Source organism: Pelodiscus sinensis, chromosome 6, assembly GCF_052426305.1.
Source record: "Pelodiscus sinensis isolate ZL-2025 chromosome 6, ASM5242630v1, whole genome shotgun sequence".
Taxonomy (NCBI): Eukaryota; Metazoa; Chordata; order Testudines; family Trionychidae; genus Pelodiscus; species Pelodiscus sinensis.
This window is the reverse complement of record NC_143057.1, coordinates 92,287,550-92,312,759: the sequence shown is the minus strand read 5'-3', so window position 1 is coordinate 92,312,759 and position 25,210 is coordinate 92,287,550. Positions and strand designations below refer to the sequence as shown.

Genomic DNA, 25,210 nt, shown 5'->3' with positions numbered 1-25,210 from the left:
AGTCGAAGTTGCAAATGAAGCCCGGGATTTAAATATCCCGGGCTTCATTTGCATCTTGCCGGGCGCCACCATTTTTAAATCCCCAGTAGTTCGGACTCTGTGCCCGTGGCTACACGCGGCACGGAGTAGGTAGTTCGAATTAGGCTTTCTAATTTGAACTACCTACTCCGTGCCACGTGTAGCCACGGGCACGGAGTCCAAACTACCAGGGATTTAAAAATGACGGCGCCCGGCAAGATGCAAATGAAGCCCGGGATATTTAAATCCCGGGCTTCATTTGCTACTTCGATTGACTACATTAACCACCCTAGTTCGAACTAGGGTGGTAGCGTAGACATACCCAGGGTGTTTAAACACTGGAATAAGTTGCCTAGGGAGGTTGTGGAATCTCCATCTTGGAGATATTTGAGAGCAGGTTAGATAGACATCTGTTAGGGTTGTCTAGACCGGGCTACTCAACTTTGGAAGCCCGGGGGCCATAATGATACAGCACATGCAGAGAGCCACAACTTACGTGTGGTGGCATATACATGCAAATATATATGCAAATAGCTTCTTTCACACTCATGGGCATGAATACAAAGCACTTCCCACAATGCCCCGGTGCTCCTGGCACCTTCTCCCTTGGGGCTAGAAATGCCAACAGCCTGTACCCGTCTGTTCCAGCCAGCCTATCTGCTTGCATCGTTCAGTGCTCCCCCCACCTCGGAGATGCCTCACCATTGTGGAATGTGTTCCCAGTGGAGGCCATGTTCAAAGAATTCCACCTGTGTTGATCCCCACGTAAACCCAACTGCAACACGGGCTGCAGATAAACAGGCCATGGGCTGTATGCAGCCTTTGGGCCACGTGTGGAGTAGCCCGGGTTCTAGACAGCACTGGGTCCTGCCATGAGGGCAGGGGACTGGACTCGATGACCTTTCAAGGTCCCTTCTAGTTCTAGTGTTCTATGATTCTATAACATGATCTAATGGCTAGTACTTGAAGTTAGACAAATTCAGACTGGATATAAGGTGTACAGTTTTAACAGTGAGTAATTAATTACTGGACTAATGGGTCTTTCTGCATTATCCATCACTATTCTAAAATCAAGATTGGATGATTTTCTAAAAAACATACTCTAGGAATTATTTTTGGGCGATTCTTTGGCCTGTGTTATACAGGAAGTCAGAACAGATTATCACAATAAGTCCCTTCTTCCCTTGGAATCTCTGAATATGAAATCAATGCTTTCTGTGCCTCAGCTCCACATGTGGTAATGGAGGTGTAAGGGGGTCTAGGATGCGTGCCCCCTTTTTACCCATTTCCCAGAGTTTTTCTTTCCCAATGAAATTCACTGCGTAGGCAACAGTCTGCCAACACCGCCTTTAATAGGTGCAACCACAATCCCAGATCTATTTTCTCCACTGACCGACCACACCTGTCGGCTCTCCCCCACATACAGTCACATAGGGGCCAGGGTGATGGGGGACCCGGGCCCGCCCTCACAGCCGGGTCCCGACTCCGGGCCCTAAAGGGAGTGGAATGATCTTGTTCCCTCCCCTGTGGTCAATGGGGCAGTCGCTCATAACACGCCAACCCACAGCTTCCATGATACCCAGCCCTGGGTCACTTCGTACCCTCCACTTGTCCTCCTGAGGCTTTAAGAGTCACGGGGGTTAGGTCTCTCCGCCTTGAGACCCCTCCTTGCTCACCTCCTCGCCCCTCTTTCCCGGACAACCCAGCCTTCCCTGCCCGGGTGCCGGCTGGCTCTTAAAGCTGGTGATGCACTGCCAGCTGATGCCACCGCTCCCCCGATGTTCTGGCTCCACCCCCTTACACGTGGCACACCCGGCCCTCCCGGCAGGCTGCGCCATGTGACGTCATAGCCCAGCGTCTCTGCATCCACAGCCGTTGCACCTCCCCCAGTTCTCTGGCCAGGTTCCTGCGGTGCGCCCCTGCCACCTCTCTCTTGCCAGGAGGCTAGGGTAGCCCTAGTGCGGAGCCCCGATGCTCTGTCACAGAGGGCAATAGTACTTCCTGCATTATACACTAAACACACTAAAAGTTGTGAGGCATTCAGAAACTACAGTGATGGGGGGATGTTAATTACCCCCAATGGCCTTGATTAACGAGTTATCTGAGCTAGTGCCTTGTCCCAATCTGTAGCCTGGGTACAGCAATCATTAATAATGTAATAAACCAATTTCGTCAAATATTGCCCATTTACTATATTTCAGTGAATTTTAACTCTGTGAAAAGTTTGAAGTGTCTGAGTTTCATTATAGTAGAATTCAGGAGAAAGAACAGACTGGCAGAGATGCTAAATTTCTTAAAGGCCCAGTTTTCAATTCCTTTAATTCAGAAACTAACTAATGGGCTTTCTTTTAAAAATTCATTCTGCACCCTAACAGTTAGTGCTGTAAGAGAATCTTATTTTTCATACAAAACAAAGAGGTTTAAGTGGAAGATGGAACTCAACGTTAACTATGGAGCCATGACTGGCCTTTCCACAATGCCATTTCAGAACTGGCAGCACAGTGACTTCTCTGGGATGTCAGTTTATATATTCCTTGTAAGTGGAACAGATCTCTGAACAGAGGCCATCGTAAATATATGCACTGCATGTGAGGGTTTGGAGTATGGCATTTGTTAGAGTTCTGTAGAAAACTTCATTTTTAAATAAAACAGGGTTAATTTTTAAGTAAGTAATTATCAGAGTGGACTTGTAAATGCCCGCACATGTTTTCTATTGATTACTACTGTGTTTTAGTTGCTAAGCATTTTGTGAGTTTTTGTTTGAGTGTTTACCCAATTTATTTTTGTTGCCTTTTTTCCTTGCTTTAAGATATTAATAAAAAGTTTAGGCACATTAAATTGTTTGCTCAGAAATTGTGGACTGTGAAATATTTTATCACTTTACATGATGAGTTCCATTGCCTACACCTTCTTCTAAATATGAAAACAAGAAAATAAAGATAAAGTCTCTGCTTAAACAAAAATTATCTGTAGAAGAAGGTAATCTTTGAGTTGTTTTTCCCATGAGCAATTTATCCAGCAAAAGTTGAAGCAGAAAAGCCTGAAAGGAGGACATGGCTCCTGGCAATACGTAGCTCCAGAGAGCTGCTTAAGCTACTTTGCTCTGCTTTGAAGTTTTTAACTTGTTTTTGGATTTAGTGAGTGGCAGTATAGGGAGAAATTTAGAGTGTAAGTAGCATAGAGTGAATTATTAATTTATAATATAAATATGTGGGCCAGAGGCATTGGCCTCTCTATCTGATCTCTAGGTTTTAAGCTTTAGTTTGCCAGAAGACTACAAAAAAGCACGTCTGCACTGAATATTCTTGTCAACCAACAGTGCCTGAAGATAAACAAACCTCAAAGGGCCTCTTGGCCTAATTTGGAAGAACTTCCACCTTATTAGTCAGTAAAGAATTTTTATTGGGATATTGCTAAATATTTTAAAGTTGTGCTTTGAGTTTTTTAATCACCCCAAAAGTCACCAGTTTAACTGTATGAATGATACTGAGCTTAAATTATAATCAAAGCAGCAGTGTGTTTTAACTGTGATTATATTCATTAACTTGGTTGGAGAATGTGTAAAATAAAAGCTCCACTTGGCTTCCCATTTTCTTTCACACTAGACTTAAGCTGCTTGTCTTTACTTTCAAGGCCCTTTCCGTCATCAGTCCCCACCTTCTCATCTCTCACTTTTTATATGTGTCTCCATTTGGCCCATGATATCAGCCTGCATTGCCCATTTGTTACATTTTGAAACAAGAACTTTCATATTCCAGGTTGCCCCATGCATTTTTCAAGTACACCCCAAAACATCCATAAAGCCCTGGTCTACACGAGGGTGTTGAAATAACCTCCCTTAAGTCGAATTTATAAGTGGAGTGTTCACACTACTAAGCCTGTTATTTCAAAATAATCGGCCACTTATTTTGAAATCTGAACTCCTGTTGTCCTCTGGGAATAATGCTAATTTCAAAATAGTTATTTTGAAATAATGTTAGTGTGGACACGCCAGTGCCACTATTTTGAAATAACTACTTTCCAGAGTGATTCAAACTAATTACTCCCCAGTGCTTCCTGGGGCTCTAAGCTGAGTTAGTGTATCCACATTAATGGAGCTTGCTTCAGACTAATTTTGAAGCTTCCCCCTAGTGTGGACACACTATTTCAGTTTTGTAAAATTGGGAGTTATTAAGTTTAATTTAGTTATTTCAAAATAATTTCCAAGTAAATTATTGTAAACATGCCCAATGTGACCTTCAAATCCCTCCTCAAAACTTTCTTTCTTTCTTTTGTGATGCCTACAGAAATGTGACAATGGTGGCCAAACTGCAGGTTGCCCATCACTGAGTTAGGCTGTTGGTATGGAAAGACTACTGTCCATCATGTTGAACATTGTCTTGTTTGCTTATACCTTCCCCTCTCTCCCCCCCCCCCCCATATCCATCAGTTTGTGGTCTCGTATTTAGGGCTTGTCCTCACAGCAGTTTTAGTATGTGGCAAGCTGAGGTGTAACTCAACAGTGCACACTAGACATTCCACAGTGCACTTAGACCTGTTGCTGTTTCAAACAATAGTAGGTCAAAGCGCACAATGGAACCCTTAGGGTATGTCTACATTTGCAACCTATTTTGGAATAGGGCTGCAAATGTAGGCATTTGGAATTGCAAATCAAGCCCGGGATTTAAATATCCTGCACTTGATTTGCATCTTCCTGGCCGGGCGCCATTTTTTGAAATTTACAAGCCCGGAATAAATGCCCACGTCTACACACAGCAGTGAAACAGGCGTTCGAAATAAAGCTCTATTCGAACTACCTGTTATTCCTGCTGCAATGAGGTTTAACAGGTAGTTCAAAATAGGGCTTTATTTCGAACTCCCATTTCACTGCTGCGTGTAGACGCGGGCAGCTGTTCCGGGCTTGTAAATTTCAAAAATGGCGTCCGGCCGGGAAGATTCAAATCAAGCGCGGGATATTTAAATCCCGGGCTTGATTGGCAATTCCGAATGCCTACATTTGCAGCCCTATTCTGAAATAGGCTGCAAGTGTAGACATACCCTCAGTGTATGGTAGCAGAGTACACAGCCAGTTAATTCAAGCACTGGAGATTTACATCTCAGCTTTCTGTGCACTAAATCACTATGCAGACAAGCCCTTGGAATGTCAGCTTTTTAGGTCAGAGAGTGTCTTTTTGCTCTGTGTTGATACTCTGCCTAACACAATGGCATCACGATCCCTGACTGGGGAACTTAGGGCTGTGGTAATATAAATAAATATATAATTAAATAATCATTTGATCCTTTGATCCTTTCCTCATACTACTTCAGCACAAAGCAAGACACACCTATATCTGTTTTTCCTACCTCTCTACAATCTATGGTATACATCTTAGCAGCTTAAAAGAGTAACCTCCATTGTAACTCTTCAAATCACCATGGCTCAGCCTTGCATTGGGGATGATGTGGGGGTGCGCTGATAAAGCTGAGCTTCCGGAACTCTCAGGTACACATGCATGCTGCTACACCCTTTTAATGTGTGCACATTGCTGACCAGTTGCACTTCCTGGCATGTAGATGATGGAAACATGGCTCCATGTATTTTTGATCCTTGCATATCTCTGCCTGGCCACTTTGAGACAGTGTTCACTCAAGAGTGAAATGCAGGAGCAGTCTGTGCCCTCCCTTGAATATGGGAATTATAGTTTTATCCACCTTTATGTTGGCCATGCAAACATGGGAGGAGGAACCCTATTCCCCTCTCCCTTCACTATGCAAATTGTAAGCTTATAAAAGAAATAAATGGTGATTACTTTTTACATCTGTATCTTTTATCTAGAAACTATCATCACTTAAAAAATGATAACTGAATGATGGGGTGGATGATCATAGACAATTTCAATATTCCAAAGGTGATGTATAACAATTTCCTTATACTGCGTCTACACTAGAGACCTCACAGCAGCTCAGTTGTGCTGCTGTAAGGCTTCCAGAGCAATCACTCTATGCTGGTGGGAGAGAGCTCTCCTGCCAGTATAATTAAATCACCCACCAATAAGCAGCGGTAGCTATGTCAGCAGGAGAGTATGTCCTGCCAACATAGAGCTGTCCACACCTATGGTTTTGTTGGTGAAACTTTGTCGGTCAGAGGGGTAGTTTTTTTCACACCACTGACTAAAAAAAGTTTTGCTAACAAAAGCACTAGTGTGGAAAAAGCCTAACAATTACCAGTTGCTCTTTGAGAGAGATAAAGTTGGGGAGGTAGTACCTTTTTATTGGATCAGCTTCTCTTGGTGAAAAGTACAATTTTTTGAGATACACAGAGCTCTTCTTCAGGCCAGTATAGTTTGAAAGCTTGTCTCTTCCAAACAGAAATTGGTCCAGTAAAAGATACAGTCTCACATAACACTGTTACAACAATACAACAAGCAGTTACTTTCTAGAATTGGAATTTTGGAAAAGTGATCCAAAAACGGTTAGACGTATGGATAAACACAAGAACTAGAGGTCACTAAATGAAATTAATAGACAACAAGTGTAAAACAAACAAAACTAAGTATTTCTTCTCACAAAGCAAGGTCAGCCTGTGGAACTCTTTACTAGAGAATGTTGTGAAGGCCAAGACTATAACAGGGTTCAAAAAAGAACCAGATACATTCATGGAAGATAGGTCCATCATAAGGATGTTAAATTGTACTTATCTGGCTAATCATGTAGTCAAAACAATTTGTATCAACTACATGATTAGTTGTTAAAGACTGCTGTGCAAAGCCGCAGCGGGGGTAGCTCCAGGAGCTGGCTCAAGCTGGGACTGAGCAGTCCCGACTCCTGCTGGCTCCAGGAGTCACCCATGCTACAGCTCTGCATTTTAAATGTAGTAAGAACTGAGGGGCTCTTACTACATTTAAAATGCAAAGGTGCAGTGTACCAGACCAGTGCAAGCTGGGACTGTTCTGTCCTGGCTCGCGCTAGTCCAGCAGCCCCTATTCATGGCAGCCAGTTCTGTCTGCCGCAGCCAGGAGCTGCTGATGGAGCAGCTCCTGCACGTAGGCAGTCTGGGCCGCAGCAAACAGGGGCTGCCTGGCAACAGCAGCTCCTGTCCATGGAGGAGCCAGAGCAGCCTCCCTTAGCCCTCTGTTTCCCCACCTGCAACTTAAATGTATCTTTTCATCTCCATTTTTGTTTCTAGGAAACATAATGGCTAGAGCATTGGACTGGGATGTAAGAATCCCAAGTTCTGTTACTCACTTGCTAGAGGATCTTGGAAAAGTCACTTTTTTCTGTGTCTTCAGTTTCCCTATCTGTGAAATGGAGCTAATGCTCTTTATCTCTTTTTATAAAGTGTTTTGAAAATGAGGACTCAAACATGTTGTATAAGGGCTAGATTTGTATTATATTGTTATTTATTATTTATTATTTTATTTTATGTATTACTTTGGATACTCTCAGCCTAGCTGGCCCATAAAGTCAAGCTGGGTTCAGCCTTGCCTATGACCAAACAGCTGAGGATGATGGAGACCTAACTATAATGACTGCCCCCAGCTGTGGGGACTAGAAAGAGAGAAACTGAACTGTGAATTCAGTGTAAGGGTACATCTACACAGCAACACTATTTCAAAATAACTAGCACTATTCCGAAATAACTTAGTCTGCATCTACACAGCAGGCAGTTATTTCAAAATAATGTCAAAATACTGTCAAGCTGGAGGATTTCTTACTCCAGTTCCTGTAACCCCCATTATACAAAGAATAAGGGAAGTCAGAGGAAGAGTGCTGTATTTTGAAATAAGCTATTTAGAAATTAGATATGCAATTGACGTAGCTCAATTTGTGTAGCTTATTTTGAGATAAGCCCTGCAGTGTAGATGCACACTAAAGGTGTGTCTAGACTACATGGCTCCATCAACAGAGCCATGTACAGTAGTTTACTCGACATAGTTAATGAAGCGGGGATATAAATAATCCCCGCTTCATTAAAATAAAAATGGCCACCGCGCTGTGCCAACGATGAGCTGATCCGGGACAGCGTGGCAGTTTAGACATGGCGCAGTTGACAAGGGAAGCCTTTGTCGACCACTCCGGTATGCCTCGTCAAGTGTTTCTTTGCCCACGAAAGCTTATGCTCCAATACATCTGTTAGTCTGTAAAGTGCCACAGGACTTTACAGTGCCTCGTCGCTTTTGCAGCTTTAGACTAACACGGCTACCCCTCTGATAGTTGTATCTTTTGATATCAAGGAAGGGAACTGAATTTTTAATTTGCAAGGGCACTGGAAGGACCACAAAAGTGGGGACCAAGGCAAGTGACCAAAAAGGGCCATATTTGAGTGATGTTATGACCTTGTGGAACAGGTTGCAATGCCAATCACTCAGATTTAAATGATATCACATCTGCCATGATGAAAAGGTGGCAGCCAGGCTAAATCTGCAAGTTGGTGCATGGGGTCCCAGTGACACTCAGGGCATGTCTACACTAGGAAATTATTTTGCAATAACTTATTTTGAAATAATAACTCCTAAAATAACTATTTCAGAATAAAAACAACAAATGGTCTGGTAGTACTTTATAGACTAATAAAACATTTAGATGGTATCATGAGCTTTCATAGGTACTGCCCACTTCTTCAGATGACCGGAGTAATGAGTTTGGGATGTGTACACTCAAAATAAATAGGAGAGGGGAAGGGGAGGAGGGAGGGGGGAAGGGGTTGGGAGACAGAGCATCAGTAAGTATTTGAAGATTGGATAGTTAAACTGAAGCAGATAAAAATCCAAGTCAATAGATAGTCTCCCATGTCAGGAAGGATACAACACAGAAAGCTGTTTGCACCTTCAATGATTGTTAAATTGGTAGTGTCCCAACCAGCTTTCATCACGGTTGAGTCCATTAGCATGTGAATTGAATTTGCGGATGAAATCTAATTCCATTGCTTCCTTGTGGATCTGGGTTGTAGAACTGGTTTGTGACAAGACAGCTACAGTACTTGGAGATCTTTCAAAGTGTGATTTGGAAGGCTGAAGTGCTCTCCAATAGGTTTCTGTATGTTTCCTTTACGTATATCTGATTTGTGTCTATTGATTCTTTCCCACAGAGACTGTCCAGTTTGTCAAATAAATATAGCAGTGGGGCACTGCTGCTATTTGATGGCATAGATCAGATTACTGGATGTGCAGTCAAATGACCTTTTGATTTGGTGGCAAATGTTGTTGGCTCCAGTGATGAATTTGCCAGTATAGATATGTGGGCAGGGTGGCATCTTTTTTGGTTGCAGGGCTGGGTTTCTGGAGGCTTATGATGTGGTTTTGTGGCATGGTTACTAGAAAGAATTAGTTTTGGAGGGTATGTCTACACTACAAAGTTAATTCGAACTAACAGACGTTAGTTCGAATTAACTTCCATAGGCGCTACACTAGCGCTCCGCTAATTCGAACTTAATTCGAACTAGCAGAGCACTTAGTTCGAACTAGGAAAACCTCATTTTACGAGGATTAAGCCTAGTTCGAACTAGCTAGTTGCAAGCCTGCCAGCACCCAGCCAGCAGACCCTGCACCTGGCACGGACTGAGCCACCCACCCGATGCCCCCCAGCCCTCCCCCTCTTCCCGGGACCAGGCTGGCGGCTCCCGGGAGCTTGCCCGGACCGCAAGAGGCGGGCACCCGCCTAGGCTAGTGAAATCATCGTGGACCTCATCCATGATCTCCGCACTAGGCACAGGAAAGTGGCCGTCTAAAGCAGGAGAGCTGCCAGCCTGGCCACCCAGGAGCAGGTGTGCAAGAGAATCAAGGAGGTCCACTGAGACCCCCGACCCTGAGCCCTTAGTTAGTTCGAATTAACGTTGTAGTGTAGACATACCCAGGTTGGGGAGTTGTCTGTAAGTGAGAATAGGCTTTTCTCCCAAGGCCTCTGAGAGTGAGGATTCATTTTCCAAGATGGGTTGTAGATTGTGTATAATGCGTTGGAGGGGTCTGAGTTGTGGACTATAGGTAACAACAATAGGAGTTCTGTTATTTTCTCTTTTGGGTCTGTCTTGAAGTGGTTCATGTCTGGGTACTTTTTTGACTCTCTCAATTTGTTTTTTCACTTCTCCAGGTGAGTATTTCAGTTTTAGGAATGCTCTATAAAGATCCTGTAGGTGATTGTCTCTGTCTGTGGGGTCAGAGCAAATCTGGTTTTATCTTAGGGCTTGGCTGTATACAATAGATTGGGAGATGTGTCTGGGATGGAAGTTAGAGGCATGAAGGTAAGTGTAGCCGTCGGTGGGATTCCGATATAGGGTAGTGGAAATTTGTCCACTATTTAATTGTACAGTAGTGTCCAGGAAGTGGATTTCTCGTGTGGACTGGTCCAGGCTGAGGTTGATAATGGGGTGGAAGTAGTTGAAATGCTTGTGGAATTCTTCAAGAGTCTCTTTTCCGTGGGTCCTTATGATAAAGATGTCATTGATGTAGCGTAAGTAAAGTAGGAGTTTTAGGGGGCGAGAGCTGAGGAAAAATTGTTCAAGGTCAGCCATAAAGATGTTGGCATATTGTGGTGCCATGCAAGTGCCCTTGGATGTGCCGCTGACTTGGAGATAGAAATTGTTTCCGAATTGGAAGTAGTTGTGGGTGAGGACAGTGGCGCCGCTTGAAGGCCTGTAAGAGTGTGTCCACACCACAGGCAAGCCCCAAAATTAGTCTGAGGCAGGTTTCCTTCATGTGGATGCACTACCTCAATTTAGGCTATGTCTACACTGCAATGCTATTTCAGTTGCAGTGAAATAGCTATCCCATGTCTTAAAAGCAATCCTGTTATTTCGGGTTCGCTATTCCAACATCCCTGTAAACCTCATTTCACAAGGAGTAAGAAACGTTTCAGAATAGCGGGTTATTTCAAAATTTGGTGCACCAAATTACAAAATAAGCTATTTCAAAATAAGGTCGAAATAATTTATGCAGCTCAAATTGTGTATCTGATTTCGAACTACAATGCAGTGTAGACGTAGCCATAGAGCCCAGGAATCACTCGAGTGTGATTACTTTGAATGGCTCTGGGGAGTAGTTATTTTGAAATAGCAGCAGTGGAGCATCCACACTACCACTATTTCAAAATAACCAGCCCCTTATTTCAAAATCACGGGTTGGCAGTGTGGACGCACCACTTGTAATTTCGAAATAAGGGGAATATAGTGTAGACCAAGGCTTAGTCAGTTTTGGCCTGGCCAGTCCTCTGTCATGCCAGCAGGGAAGGCACTCTATCATTATGCCGCTCAGCTGCAGTCAGGAGCCAAGGGATTCCTGCTCCCCATTGTTGCTCCCCAGCTGAATTCAGTGCCCAAAATTGGGGGGTATGGCCCCTCTCTTTAAAAAAGTGGGGTGATTAGGGCCCCTACCTCTCTGCCCCCATTGCCCGTGCCTGACCAGAGGACCAAGTAACGAAAGACTCAGGCAGCAATGTGCCATTGCTGGGCTATAGAAGTGACCAAATAATCTGCAATGCAGCATCATGGCATGAAAGTGCCCTAGCGGTAACATGTTCCTAACATTGTCACTCCTGTCTTTTACATTCATGTTGTTCTATAAGTATCTGTCATATCTGATCTGTATTGTAAACTCTTTAAAAGCAGGCACAACCATCTATCTGATTTATACTTGTAAAGCATTCAACACAGAACTGATCTTTACAGGTGCATCTGGGCACTGCTGTATTACAAATAATACATTATAATATTAGTTCAACATGTGACTTTAGTTAGGTAACCTTTTAAACAGCTACTCAGTTCTCATTCAAATTATGTTGCACCAACTTCTTTCTCTATGTTGGTAATTTTGTGATTTTGACTTTGTATTTCCAGCTTGTGCATGCTGTGTGGGTGGGTAGGTAGGGATTGAATATCTGTTAGAAAGGGCATATGAGGCTGTAAAAAAAGTCAATTTACTGTGCTAAATTAATTTACTCCTAAATAGGGTCTCACTGCACATTAGAGTTACTTCCAGCTTACTAATTGCAGTGGGCCCTGGGATTTCCCTACATGTGTGTATTATAAAGATTCCAAACCTTTCTGGGAAACTCCCATTACTCTGGGATCTTCCAAGTCATTTTGCTTCCAGCTCACTGAACTACTTAATTGACCTACACAACATTTCTAATTTGCAGGTAGTCAGACAATCTCTACCCTTCTTCCTCAATATCTTTCCTTTTCTTCCAAAACTCATCTCCCTTCCCTGGGAGGAAGGGTTGACTTTTTTCCCCCAGTTTTCTGGGCTTCATTGTGTTTATGTTTAGCTTGTGGCTTTCCTCACTTCCACAGTGCTGCTTAATTCCTGCTGAGCCATTTCTGTCTTCTACTAAACGCTACCTCATTGCTTCTCTTTTCCAGCTTGTCTTCTGAATTTTTTAAAGGGGAAACCCTATAGTAAAGGCTCCTTAACTGTTAAATTGTTAAAGTTCAGAGCTAAGGGAAATCCTAACTGAAAAGTCATAAACTTAATCATTACCAAAGGTCCCATTTCTGAGCAAGAATGAAAGGTTGTTTGAGGCTCGTACTTGGCATAAGGGTATAAGGCTTTAATGCTCATGCAATCTGTAGACCATATGGAAGGACCAGGTTGGTCCTCCTACAAGTAGATTAGCTCACAAAAATGCAGAGCAATTGGTGTTGGCAAAACCATGCACTTGCCAAAGTTTTTGAGTCATTAGCCTCACTGGAGCTTGCCTGCTGCAAATTAATAATGGTCTTTTAAAGGCAGAAGAAATGCATGTTGTATTTTTGTGGTTTCAAATATTTGGGTTACCCTTGGCAGATCTTTATTGCTATAAATTTACTGAAAAAGTATTAAGATGTATAGGAAAAGTGGGAACCTGCAAATTGTTATATTTTTGTCTAGTTTGTTTGGTTCCATTATTGTCTTTACTTTTTAGGCTCCCAGGTATGATGTCCGTGCTTGTTTCCCTCAATCTGCTTGTTATAAGAGGCATTTCTGTCACTTGAAGATGCTTCATTTTCTTTTTAAAATAATTATATATTAACCATTGGAAATCATACCTTTATTTACTGACTTGTTAGCTATAAGAGAAGATTACCCTCCTCCCTACTTGACTGATCCACAAGTTTTAAATTGCGCTGAGAAGAATTTTCTTTTCTTTTTCTTGCAGATGCTGAATGATAACCTGGATACAGATGATGAGCATGAACAAGGAGGAGATAAAGAAAGCTATCTCTGTGCAGTGTGTTTGGATGTTTATTTCAATCCATATATGTGCTATCCATGCCACCACATCTTTTGTGAACCTTGCCTCAGGATGCTTGCCAAAGACAGCCCAACCAATACTCCATGTCCACTGTGCCGTACTATAATTGCCAGAGTCTTTTTCCAAAAAGGTATAACAATTATTTTTTTTAAATATAAAGATACTCATAACTCTTCCTTTCCTCATTTTTGGTCTGAATAAATATACAGCTAAAAATATAGCAAGAGCATGTCCACAGTATACAGGTAGTTAAATTCTGTTGTCTTGTTTACATAACAAATAATAATATACATTATGGTAAACCCAGAATAAAACTGTTCAGAGCAGAGTTTGGCCCAGTGACATACCTCATTAATGACTCCATAGTTAAGATTGCATTGAGATTTGTTTGCATTTGAAATATGATTAAAGTCCCTCTATTTCAGATTTTAGTGGTTTCATTTAGTTTCCAGTTTTGGTGCAATAACTGTTCCTGTGCATTCCTTCTTAAAAATGTATTAGCTATTGTAGAGGGGACATTTTAAAAATGTTTCCTGTTTTAAATTTACCCTGGTCATCTCTTGCTTCTTTAGCTCAGTGTAGCTAAACACCACCAAACTTTATACTTTTGTGCATTATCAGAATATGTCCCTAAAAGGCCACTTTTCAAATTTTATACTTAATCGCAAAAATAATCATTTCTTTAGTCATCTTAAACTAATTTCATCATAAGCTAAAGTAAAACCTGACAGAACTGTCAAGGTTTACCATCTAATTCTGTTCTTAGACACAGACCCTGAAAGGTACTTAACTTTCATTTTGCATAGAAATGCCTTGGAAGATCTGGGTCTTAGACACAGCCCAGCCTACCTCCCAGACACCTGAACTTGGATCTTTTGACTCTAGATGAGACAGGATGAATAGTAGTTGTTCTTCAAGGGGAACAGGGAAGACAAAGGGAGATAGTACTATGTGGAATTTATAGTACTAGAAATAGAAAAATAGAAAAGAGGACATTGAGGGGGGATATGATAGAGGTATATAAAATCATGAGTGGTGTGGAGAGGGAGGATAAAGAAAAGTTATTTATTAGTTCCCATAATAGAAGAACTAGAGGACACCAAATTAAATTAATGGATAGCAGGTTTAAAACTAATAAAAGAAAGTTCTTCTTCACACAGTGTGTAGTCAACCTATGGAACTCCTTGCCAGAGGAGGCTGTGAAGGCTAGGACTATAACAGAGTTTAAAGAGAAGCTAGATAATTTCCTGGAGGTTAGGTCCATAAAAGGCTATTAGCTTGGGGATAGAATTGGTGACCCTGGCCTCTGTTTGTCAGAGGCTGGAAAGGGATGGCAGGAGACAAATTGCTTGATCATTGTCTTCGGTCCACCCTCTCTGGGGGTACGTCTACACTACAGCGCTAGTTCGAACTAACTTAGTTCGAATTAGTTAATTCGAACTAAGCTAGTTCGAACTAACGCATCTAGAACTAAAAACTAGTTCGAACTAGCGTTTTGCTAGTTCGAACTAGTAAGTCCACATTGAGTGGACTCTGAACAGGGCTTAATGATGGCCGGAAGCAGTGCCGGCAGGGCATAAAAGGAGGACTTAGAGCATGGAGATGCTGTCTCAGGCTAGCCGAGGGCTGCGCTTAAAGGGTCCCGACCCCCACCCCGGACACACAGTTCTAAGGGGTGCCCCGCTTGCAAAGAAGTTCTGGCTTGGAGTGCCCTGAGTGCCCACACTGGGCACATCACACCACTCGGCCATCAGCCCGGCTGCACTTGCCGCAGGCTGCCATCTGGGGAGAGGGAGTAATTGGGGGGCTGCAGGAGAGCTTCCACCCCCAGAAGCCCGCAGAGCCAGCCCAGTCCTCCCCATCGGGGGCTCGTACCCCATTCCTCCCTCACCTCCTTCCACTTGCCCTTCCCTAGCCCCCCTTCTTATTGATGTACAAAATAAAGATAACGTTTCTTCCAACATTGACTCTGTCTTTATTGAACAAAACTGGGGGAGACTGGGAAAAGGAGGTGGGAGAGGGGAAGAGAAAGGCTGGGAGAGGGGAGGGCAACTAACATGATCAGGGGTTGGGAACAGGTCCCAGATGAAGAGAGGCTACAGAGACTGGGACTGTTCAGCTTAGAAAAGAGGAGACGGAGGGGGGACAGGATAGAGGTCTCTAAAAGCAGGGGTTGGGTGGAGAGGGTGCATTCAGAAAAGTTCTTCCTGAGTTCCCATAAAGAAGGACTAGAGGACACCAAAGGAAAGGAATGGGTAGCAGGCTTGAAACTAGTAAGAGAAAGTTGTTGTTCTTGACAAAGCAAATAGTTAACCTGTGGAACTCCTTGCTGCAGGAGGCTGTGAAGGCTAGAACTAGAACAGAGTTGAAAGGGAAGTGAGATAAAGTGATGGAGGTTGGGTCCATGGAGTCCTATTAGCCAGAGGGTAGGAGTGGTATCCCTGCCCAAAGTTTGTGGAAGGCTGGAGAGGGATGGCACGAGACAAATGGCTTGGTCATTGTCTTCGGTCCATCCCCTCCAGGGTCCCTAGGGTTGGCCGCTGTTGGCAGACAGGCTACTGGGCTAGATGGACCTTTGGTCTGACCCAGTACGGCCATTGTAAGCTCAGGGCTCAGTGTCGGGGGTCTCAGTGGACCCCCTTGATTTTCATGCACACCTGGTCCTGGGTGGCCAGGCTGGCAGCTCTCCTGCCCTAGACGGCCACTTTCCTGTGCCTAGTGCGGAGATCGTGGACGAGGTCCACGATGTCCGCACTAGCCCAGGAAGGTGCCCGCCTCTTGTGGTCCAGGGCAAGCTCCTGGGAGCCGCCAGCCTGGTCCCGGCAAGAGGGGGTGGGCTGGGGGGCATCGGGTGGGTGGCTCTGTGCCGGGCCAGGTGCAGGGTCTGCTAGCTGGGTGCTGGCAGGCTTGCACCTGGCACGGGCACCGTAGCCAGCCCGTGCCCCTTTAAGGGGTCCGGGGCCGGGAGGGGGGCATAGAGTTTCCCTGGTGTTGGCCAGAGTGGCCACCAGGGAAACCTGGGGAGGGCTAGCCTCCCACTAGTTCGAACTAAAGGGCTACACAGCCCTTAGTTCGAACTAGCTAGTTCGAACTAGGCGTTAGTCCTCGTAAAATGAGGTTTACCTAGTTCGAACTAAGCGCTCCGCTAGTTCGATTCAAATTCGAACTAGCGGAGCGCTAGTGTAGCGCATAGGAAAGTTAGTTCGAACTAACGTCCGTTAGTTCGAACTAACTTTCTAGTGTAGACATACCCTGGGGCACCTGGTGCTGGCCACTGTCGGCAGATAGGATACTGGGCTAGATGGACCTTTGGTCTGACCCAGTACGTCCGTTCTTATGTTCTTAAATGAGTGAGGTCTTTGGGGGAAAGTGGGACAGAATTGTAAGTTTGGATATTGAAAAAAAGCACGCTCAAACACTAGGTAAAATTCACTTGTGATACCATTTAAACCCTGCATAGAAGATGCACAGATCAATATGACCAGAGAGATCATACAGGCATGGATGTGTGTTTCTTGCATGGTGCAGAAAAGGTCTCTGCACCAACCCACAGTGGTTTGTAGGGGGGAGTGTAATAGTAAAGGTTCAAGTTTTATGTAGAATCAGTACCTCCAACACCCTATGAATCTGGTGTATAAAGGCTGCAGTCCCTCCACACTCAACACCCTTTAACTTTATAAAGATGGATTGGATTTCATCCACAGTACATAAGAGCTGTTAGATGGCACAAGAAGTTATCTGTGTGGAGAGGAGAAATTATTCCCCAAAGTATGCTATAATAAAGTATTGTGGAGATAACCTGAATATATACTAAAGTGTATTTGCAAAAATATTAAAACTTTTTAAGGTACAATATATGTGTATGTTTTTAAATAAAACAATTTGCAACATTTTATTTTTGTAATTGTGACCTTATTCTAGTTTTTGATTTTCTAAAAGTAAAAAGTTTGACTTCATGTGGCCGTGCTGTAAATACAACCTCAAGAGCAGGAAGGCACAAAAAGCTTATGAGATGTCATTAGTAAGAATAAATTTGTTGGATGCATTTTGTAGGCAGTATAATTTATATACTTTTATAATGTGATATCACTTACCTGCTATTTGAAAAGAGAAAACCTAGTTTGCCTTGTTATATTATAAAACTCCTGTTATAGTTGCCAGTTCATTATATGTTGAGAGTTAAATCAGTCAATAAATATTAATGTTACCATATCCATAAGGGAATTAATAAATCAATATATATAGAGAAATGAGTGGTGCCAGACTAATCTGGAGGATACATATAGGTTCTCTTGAGAGTTTCCTTATGACTTTTAAAAGCTATGTTAAAAGTGATTGCTGCTATAAATCTATGCAGGCTACTGAAGAATATGTCATTCTTTATATTTTACACTAATTCTACTAACTGGAAACCTGATTTCTCCTATTAAGGTATTATGTATTCTGAAAAATGCTTTCTGCAAGTGTCTTGTAGCATAATCTCATTTTGTTTTTTAAAAGCCCTCTTCAGAAACAGCTATGAGGTGCTCAGAAATTCACTTTTTTTTTCCTGTGCAGCTTTAATGCTAACCACTACTATCCCAGAAAGTTGCATGTCACAAGGTAAAAGAGTTGTTTGTAGGTAAATGTTCAAATCCATCTTGCTTCATCACTTAGTGTTCCATATCTTAGCACCTAAATAAAAGTGATTTTCAGAGATGAAGAGAACCTACAGCTGGAGTCAGTTGGAACTTTTGGTGTTACTCTCCTCTGAAAATCAGGCAACATTTATAGATCCCTAAATATGGGTTTATATGCCTAATTTTAAGCAAGAAAGTTGAAAAGTTTTGGCCAATATGTATTGTCTATTGGGAGAGGGAATAAAACATACTGGGAACATCTACACTTCAACACTATTTCAAAATAACTGTCGCTATTCCGAAATAACGTAGTCCACATCTACACAGCAGGCAGTTATTTCTAAATAGTGTCAAAATACTGTCAAGATGAAGAACTTCTTACTCCAACTCCTGTAACCCTCATTGTACGAGGAATAAGGGAAGTCGGAGGAAGAGTGCTCTATTTCTAAATAAGTGCTGTGTAAGTGCTCCTTATTTCAAAGTAAGCTACAATATTTCAAAATAAGATATGCAATCGACATATCTCAATTTGTGTAGCTTATTTCGAGCTAAGCCCTGCAGTGTAGATTCACCCTGTGTGCATCCTGCTGAAGTCAAGCAGAATCTCATCAGAGATTATTCCCTCATAGTCCTAATAGTATCTTATCAAAATGTATTCAGTTAGGTTGTAAGGCTTTCACATACATTGAAAATTACTGGCGAAGAAGTATGTGGGTTGTTCATATTATAAATTATCAGTGAATTATTTAGGGTCAAATCTTGCCCCTTCCTCCAGGAGTGGGCAATGAGCCAAAGCCGGTTCACCATGGTTATCCCTTGACAGGCCACTGGCACCTTCATTACCTGCTCCTCAGCAGGTATGGCCACTTGACACTCCTGTTGGCCACAGATCGCCATTCCCAGGCAATAGGAGCTGAGGGAAGCAACATGGACCAGGACACTGCTTGCCACAGCTCCCATTGGCCAGGATTTGCGATCTGTGGCCAACAGGAGCATCAAGCAGCCATACCTGGAATGGCGATCTGTGGCCAACAGGAGCGTCAAGCAGCCATACCTGTGGAGGCGAGGTAAATAAAATGCTGGCAGTCCACCAGCCAGTTATTGCCCTCCGCTGATCTAGACAGTTTTTCAATCCCCATTCCTGTTTACTAGTCTTTGATAACCAGTATAGTCTCTCTGTATTTAAAAGACATACCAGAATGTAATCTGAGTAATGGAATCAGATGTGTAGACTATATGTTCATGAAAAAGCTTTTGTATTTACTAAAGTTTACCAAGATTATCACTGTACATGCTGTACATTAGCGCTAATTGCATATGTTTGTACATTGGCTCATAACCACTTTGTAATAGGGATTGAGTAAGTGTGTGATGTGTGGTGCCTAAGACACTTATAGCTTGTATGCATCTATTTTTAAAGTGTTTGCGTGCTTAATTATAAAAGTGGAATATTGTAATTCTGCAAAAAAAAAAATGTCTGGGTCCTAATTTCATGTACGTAGAGGAAGCTTGACGATAAGGAGTTTGAAGAATAAATTTAAGGATTATGCCTGCTATATTTGCAAAATGTCATTTTAGTCCAATCTTTATCAACTTGAAAAGATCTAAAGACGTAGTAATTAGAGATAGGCTATACAATAAGGCATTTTTATGTTTGTACTATGCATTTTTTCAAATACTTTTCTAAATGTATTCATTTTATAATTATATCTTCCTTTCTATTAATTATAGAACTGAACGACTCCACAAAATCTTTCTTCCCAACAGAATATTTAAAATTAAAAGAAATCTTTCAAAAATCAAGTTCTGCAAAATGGCCCCTGCCCAGCTGCAAGAAACCATTCAGAGTCTGTGAAGGTAAGAAAATCTTTAAAAAAAAAAATACTGTTTGGACAATGGAACACTTTAGACATGCGAGCCTAGATTTCAAGCATGGTCATGTGCAATTACTACCAAATTTTCATGTGCAAATGTTTAGTTATAAATCTAGTAGTCTGGTATGCACAACAATTGTATCTACAATTGTACACACATTTTGGAAAATCTTTTGTAAACATAGAGAGGTATTTGGGTTGTTTTTCTCTTTTTGAAAAATTTCTGTTCCAGATTCATTAAAAGAAACCACAGAATCACTAAAATGCAAGTTTGGAAATCTATTAAATAGGGCCCAATACTGCTGGCTTTCTGTATATGAAACAGAACAAGAATTGTTTAATCTTTGTGTCTTTTGTTATTTTTTCACTTTGTAATGCCGTATCAGTTGTACATAGTAAACAATCACCCTCTTGACATTAATTTAACACCAATACGTTGCTTGTTAATGAAAAACTATTGTACTAGAGGATTAAAATGTCTGATTCTCCGTCTTCACTATATCCCTATATTTCAGTCCAGGGGCACCATCTACATTTGCTATTATAGCTGGTGGTGTGATATAGCACCAGGCAATCATAATATTGTTTTTCTGAGAGTATTTCTCCAGAATACTGAGTCTTACAATCTAATATTATTCCAAATATTTGTCTTATTTTTAAGACCAAGGCTCTTGGATTCTAAAAACATGTCAAAATATGTTAGCCATTTTTAATGTTCTTGGTGAGTCTATTCAGTCTTGTTTGCAGATCAAATAAGGTAAATTCTAGGTTAGTATTTATAAAACTGGGCTAGCCAAAGTCATCATTTTGACTCTGAAAACTACAAGTAATTCTCCTGGAGCATTACTTGTAGTTTTCAGTGTCAATATTGTGCACATAGACTTGTGCAGTTTAATGGCTTGGCAGTACTTTTTGGTATTGCTCACATGCCCCTGACAGCAACCAAGCCCCTGACAGCAACCAAGAAATAGCAAGCACGTGACTTTCTTTCCTTTTTCTCTTTCAGCTATTTGTATGTTGGCATTATGTTTATGCTGAGTTCATCATGTTACTGTTATAACACATTGTAGAAAGAGCAAATATAAGCATATATATGTGGTAATTATTGTTATTTTACTTAAGTGCCAGTTACATGTTCAGGTCAGACAGAACATAAGGCAATATCAGTGCTCATGGAGGACTATAGACTAGGGTGCCAGTGGGCAAGACACTGGGCAAGCAGGAAGTTGGGCTCTTTTGGCTCCTGTCAGAACTGCTGTTTGCAAGATCAAGCTGTAAAAGGCAATGCTCAAACAAGCAGCACAAAACTCTGGAGAATGGTGGTTGCTTAGATTATATTTTTGTTACTTGGGGCATAACAGCATAATAGTTGAAACGGGTCAGCATTTGTCCACTTTGTGGACAAAATTGATTTCAAGGAAGAATTTGAATTAGAAGAATATGAGTTTCTGGGGTAGGATTTCAGACAGGTGGTGAAATTAGAGGATGCACAAAGAGGAGGAGAGAAGGAAACAAAAGATGCAGTGAGATTTAGTAGTACTGCTGGATGTGATTAAAAGATAGCAGTGAGGTAGTCAGGGACAGGAATGTCCAGAACTTTGAAGGTGACTGTTCTTTTCTTTTATGGTATAGTACTTTCCTACATTGCTTAAGTACAAGACCACGTTTTGTGGCTTTGCAGGAAATGTATAGATAACTGACAGTATTACGTACCCAGCAGCTGTGGTAGTATTGCAGAGCTGAATGTTGTCTTCTAATTTAATCAAAACAGGCTTCCCACAGGGCAGAAGCACCCCCAAAATATGTTGTTCTGATTTAAAACGGTGGAAGTCAGAATAAATGAACCTTGAAGAATAAATGAACCTTCCCATCAGAGAATGCTAGATCTGATGAGACTGTGAGTCTACAATGATTTTGGCTGAATGTCAGTAAAAGAGGCTTTAGACCACTGAACAGACTTTAGATTGCATAGGAAGATTTATTCCTTGAGTGCCTGCTTATGTCCGTTCTATATTAGGAGTGTGTGGTCACCACATGCACTTGTGCCGGAAATCTTTCTGTATGGAGCAGCTCTGGTGACCCCTGGGCTGGTGTCCTCGTGGTCCAGTAAAAGGAGTGCTCCACCTTCAGTTCCTTCTTGCCAGTAGTGATGGTGTACAGAACATCTGCTGCTTTAGCGTTGCTTAGGCTTCATTCAAAGAGACTTTGTGAAGTTGCTATAAATAGTTTTAGTGTTGTAATTAAAGTGTGTTAGTCCCACCTGGGACTTAGCTGGGGGACAGGGCATGCCGCAGGCCCCAAGCTTTAAACCAGGGGTTGGGAACCTTTTTTGGGTTGGGGCCATTGATCCACAGAAAAATCAGTCAGGGGCCACACCAAAAAACACCTAACAGATGTGGCCCCTAACTGAGAAGCAGGACAAAAAGACATTCCCTTCACTCCTCTAAATCTCCAGCCCCACAGGAAGATGGCAGGGGAGCCGAGGTTAGATTAATTAAGATGGCAGGGCTCCAGGGCTAGATTAATTCTTTTGGGAGCCCATGACTAGTAGATTTTGTGGGGTCAGTGTATGGGAATGGGTTGCCAGGGAGCAAGCTGGGAATTCATGTAGAAAACAGAATTTTATAAAAGCGACGAGGAGTCTTATGTCTTATGTAATGTGCTTAACAGGTAGCGTGAGAATAAATGTGAAATAACTGTAACTTATCCGGCCACCATTCTCTGGTTAGCAAGGAGGAACAGTCTTTTAGATCATTGGTAAAGAAACATCAAGCAGACCGCATTTGTCCATATCTGATGTCAAACAGAAAGGCTACGTCTACACTGGCATGATTTTCCGGAAATGCTTTTAACGGAAAAGTTGATTTTCCAGAAATGCTTTTAACGGAAAAGTTTTCCGTTAAAAGCATTTTTGGAAAAGCACGTCTAGATTGGCAGGATGCTTTTCCGCAAAAGCACTTTTTGCGGAAAAGCGTCCATGGCCAATCTAGATGCGGTTTTCCGCAAAAAAGCCCCGATCGCCATTTTCGCGATCGGGGCTTTTTTGCGGAAAACACTACTGTGCTGTTTACACTGGCCCTTTTGCACAAAAGTCTTTTGGAAAAAGACTTTTGCCCAAACGGGAGCAGCATAGTATTTCCGGAAAAGCACTGACGATCTTACATGAGATCGTCAGTGCTTTTCTGGAAATTCAAGTGGTCAGTGTAGACAGCTGGCAAGTTTTTCCGCAAAATCAGATGATTTTGCAGAAAAACTTGCCAGTCTAGACACAGCCAAAGAGATCAGAAGATCCTTGTGATTCAGCATAATAACACTGATGCTCTTAGGAGTAATTAGAATACAGATGTGTTAAAAAGAAAATATGGTGAATGATTAAATGTTTGTACTATCAGAAGCTTTGCATTGGAAGTAGATTGATACCTTACTAAGGCAATTTCCCATGTGAAACAATTGTGTAGTTCTTGGGGAGGAGGAGTGAATGAGTGTGGAATGTGAATGCTTGGAAAGACAACAACCTGAAGGCTCAGCAGTTTCAGAGTCCAGATGGTCAAAGAAGCTAGAAAACGTGGGGGTACCAAGGTACCATCAATTAGGCCCAATATAAGGCAGACCAGTGAAGGACATATAGGCAGCCTTGGAGTTAGGAGCAAGCGCCCCTTTACAGAAAAACACTGGGAAGGAGGCACTAACATATTGATGTCAGAACAAAGAAGAACAACTTCTAGATAAACAGATATTAAACAGAACTGATGACTGATTAAGATCTGACAAAGCAAAATATATGTACCTGAATGGGAGAAAAGTCCTATAAAAGATAGGATGTCTTGTATGAATCCCTGGGTCTTGTCAAGGTCAGAGTGTCAGTTCGGACTGAGAGAAGCCCCCCGCTTCCCCCCTCATATTTAACTCACCTGGCCAGTGAGTTAAAGTGAGCAGCAACAAGTGTGCATGTGTGTATGTGTGTATATGTGTATTGTGGTATTTTGCCTTAGCCCCCTGAAAGATCCTGTGATATTATTTCAAGTATCACATACGACTGTGGGGTCTGGGTAGGAGGTAGGGTGCAGGAGCAGACTGGGGGTAGGAGTTCTGCTTGGGAGGAGGCAAGGGATTGGGGCACCTACTTAGTGCAATTCCCAGGGCAGGGGGTCACAGCTGTCTTTTTGTGGCTCTGCACACTGCAGGGGAGTGTTTCCTGTAGGCATCACTCCCTGCCGCTCCCATTGGCTGGGATTCCCCATTGATGGGGAGCAAGTGACTGCAGGAAACATTTCCTTGTAGCCTGCAGAGCCACTTCCTCCTCTCCCCACCCAAAGCAGAGCCTGCAGGCCAGATCCAGCTCATGGCTTGCCTTGATCAGTCTTGGGGCTCCCCCACATATACACATCAGGAAGCTAGTGTGGGAGCACTAGCCATAAAAGGGTATGTCTACACTACCACCCTAGTTCGAACTAGGGTGGTTAGTGTAGGCAACCGAAGTTGCAAATGAAGCCCGGGATTTGAATTTCCCGGGCTTCATTTGTATCTTGCTGGGCGCCGCCATTTTTAAATGTCCGCTAGTTCGGACTCCGTGCCCGCGGCTGCACGCGGCACAAACTTGGTAGCTCGGATTAGGCTTCCTATTCCGAACTGCTGTTACTCCTCGTATTTCCAATCAGCCCTGAATTCCTTGCTGGTTGAGCCAGTCAGCCAATGGGAATGGTAGGGGCAACCCGAAACTATCCTCAGAAATAAAGATTCCAAGAGGCTGGACTTATTCGGATGTAAAATTGATTCATCATTTAACCACAAAGCACCATACTCTCCTGGGACAGTATGACTTTAATACGTAGAAGACGGTTGCCAAGTTAGAGAATGCCCAGTCTGAGGGCTCTTATAAGGAATTCTGGGCAATCCTGGATGAGGGCACAGCTACTGTAAAAGCGGCTCTCTAGGCAGCATCTGATACTGCGGCTCTATAGCTCGCACCATAGCATCTGTCATTGCCATCCAGTGAGTATATTGGCTGCTCTCCTCTGGTCTATTAACTGAAATGCAGCAGTCAATTCAGGCCCTCCCCTCAGGCACTGTTTGTGGAGTTGACAGATATCAAATTATATGGGTTAAAAGATTCCCATTCCACCACCCTTAGCACCCTGGGCCTTATTATTTTGGACTTGGCATGCAAAAAGTTTAAGCTACAATTTGCTCAAGGTCAAGGGAGCTGACCTCAGCAGGATCTGCCACATAAGAAGCCTAAGGTCTCCAAAAGTTGATCAAGCCACCTGCCCCTTCCCTCGGCCCAATCAGCTCAGCCTGCCCCAAGCAAAGGGCTAAAATGTAATTTTGAGGGTATAGCCAAGGATGACATACTGGATCTTTTCCTGGATTCAGTTTTTCTGGATTTTGGCAATCGCCTTTCCCACTTCCTCCCAGTGTGGTCAGCAATAACTTCAGACCACTTGGTCCTCATTACTGTAGCTTGGAGAAGTGTATCTGTTTGGAAGAGGTCCATCA

At 42.7% G+C, this 25,210-nt stretch overlaps 1 protein-coding gene and 1 long non-coding RNA gene across 3 annotated transcripts in view; one reads left to right on the top strand and one right to left on the bottom strand.

The window, feature by feature from the left end:
- Nucleotides 1-25,210, top strand: part of RNF180 (ring finger protein 180) — a 144,212-nt gene that overhangs the window by 94,434 nt on the left and 24,568 nt on the right. For both annotated transcript variants that reach the window (XM_075932404.2, XM_075932402.2), the window contains exons 5-6: nucleotides 13,126-13,351; nucleotides 19,572-19,697. In XM_075932404.2, the coding sequence (XP_075788519.2) occupies nucleotides 13,126-13,351; nucleotides 19,572-19,697 (352 nt within the window). The remainder of the gene's footprint in view (nucleotides 1-13,125; nucleotides 13,352-19,571; nucleotides 19,698-25,210) is intronic.
- The window catches only part of LOC142829942 (uncharacterized), a 34,143-nt gene that overhangs the window by 8,168 nt on the left and 765 nt on the right, over nucleotides 1-25,210 (bottom strand). The window lies entirely within an intron of this gene.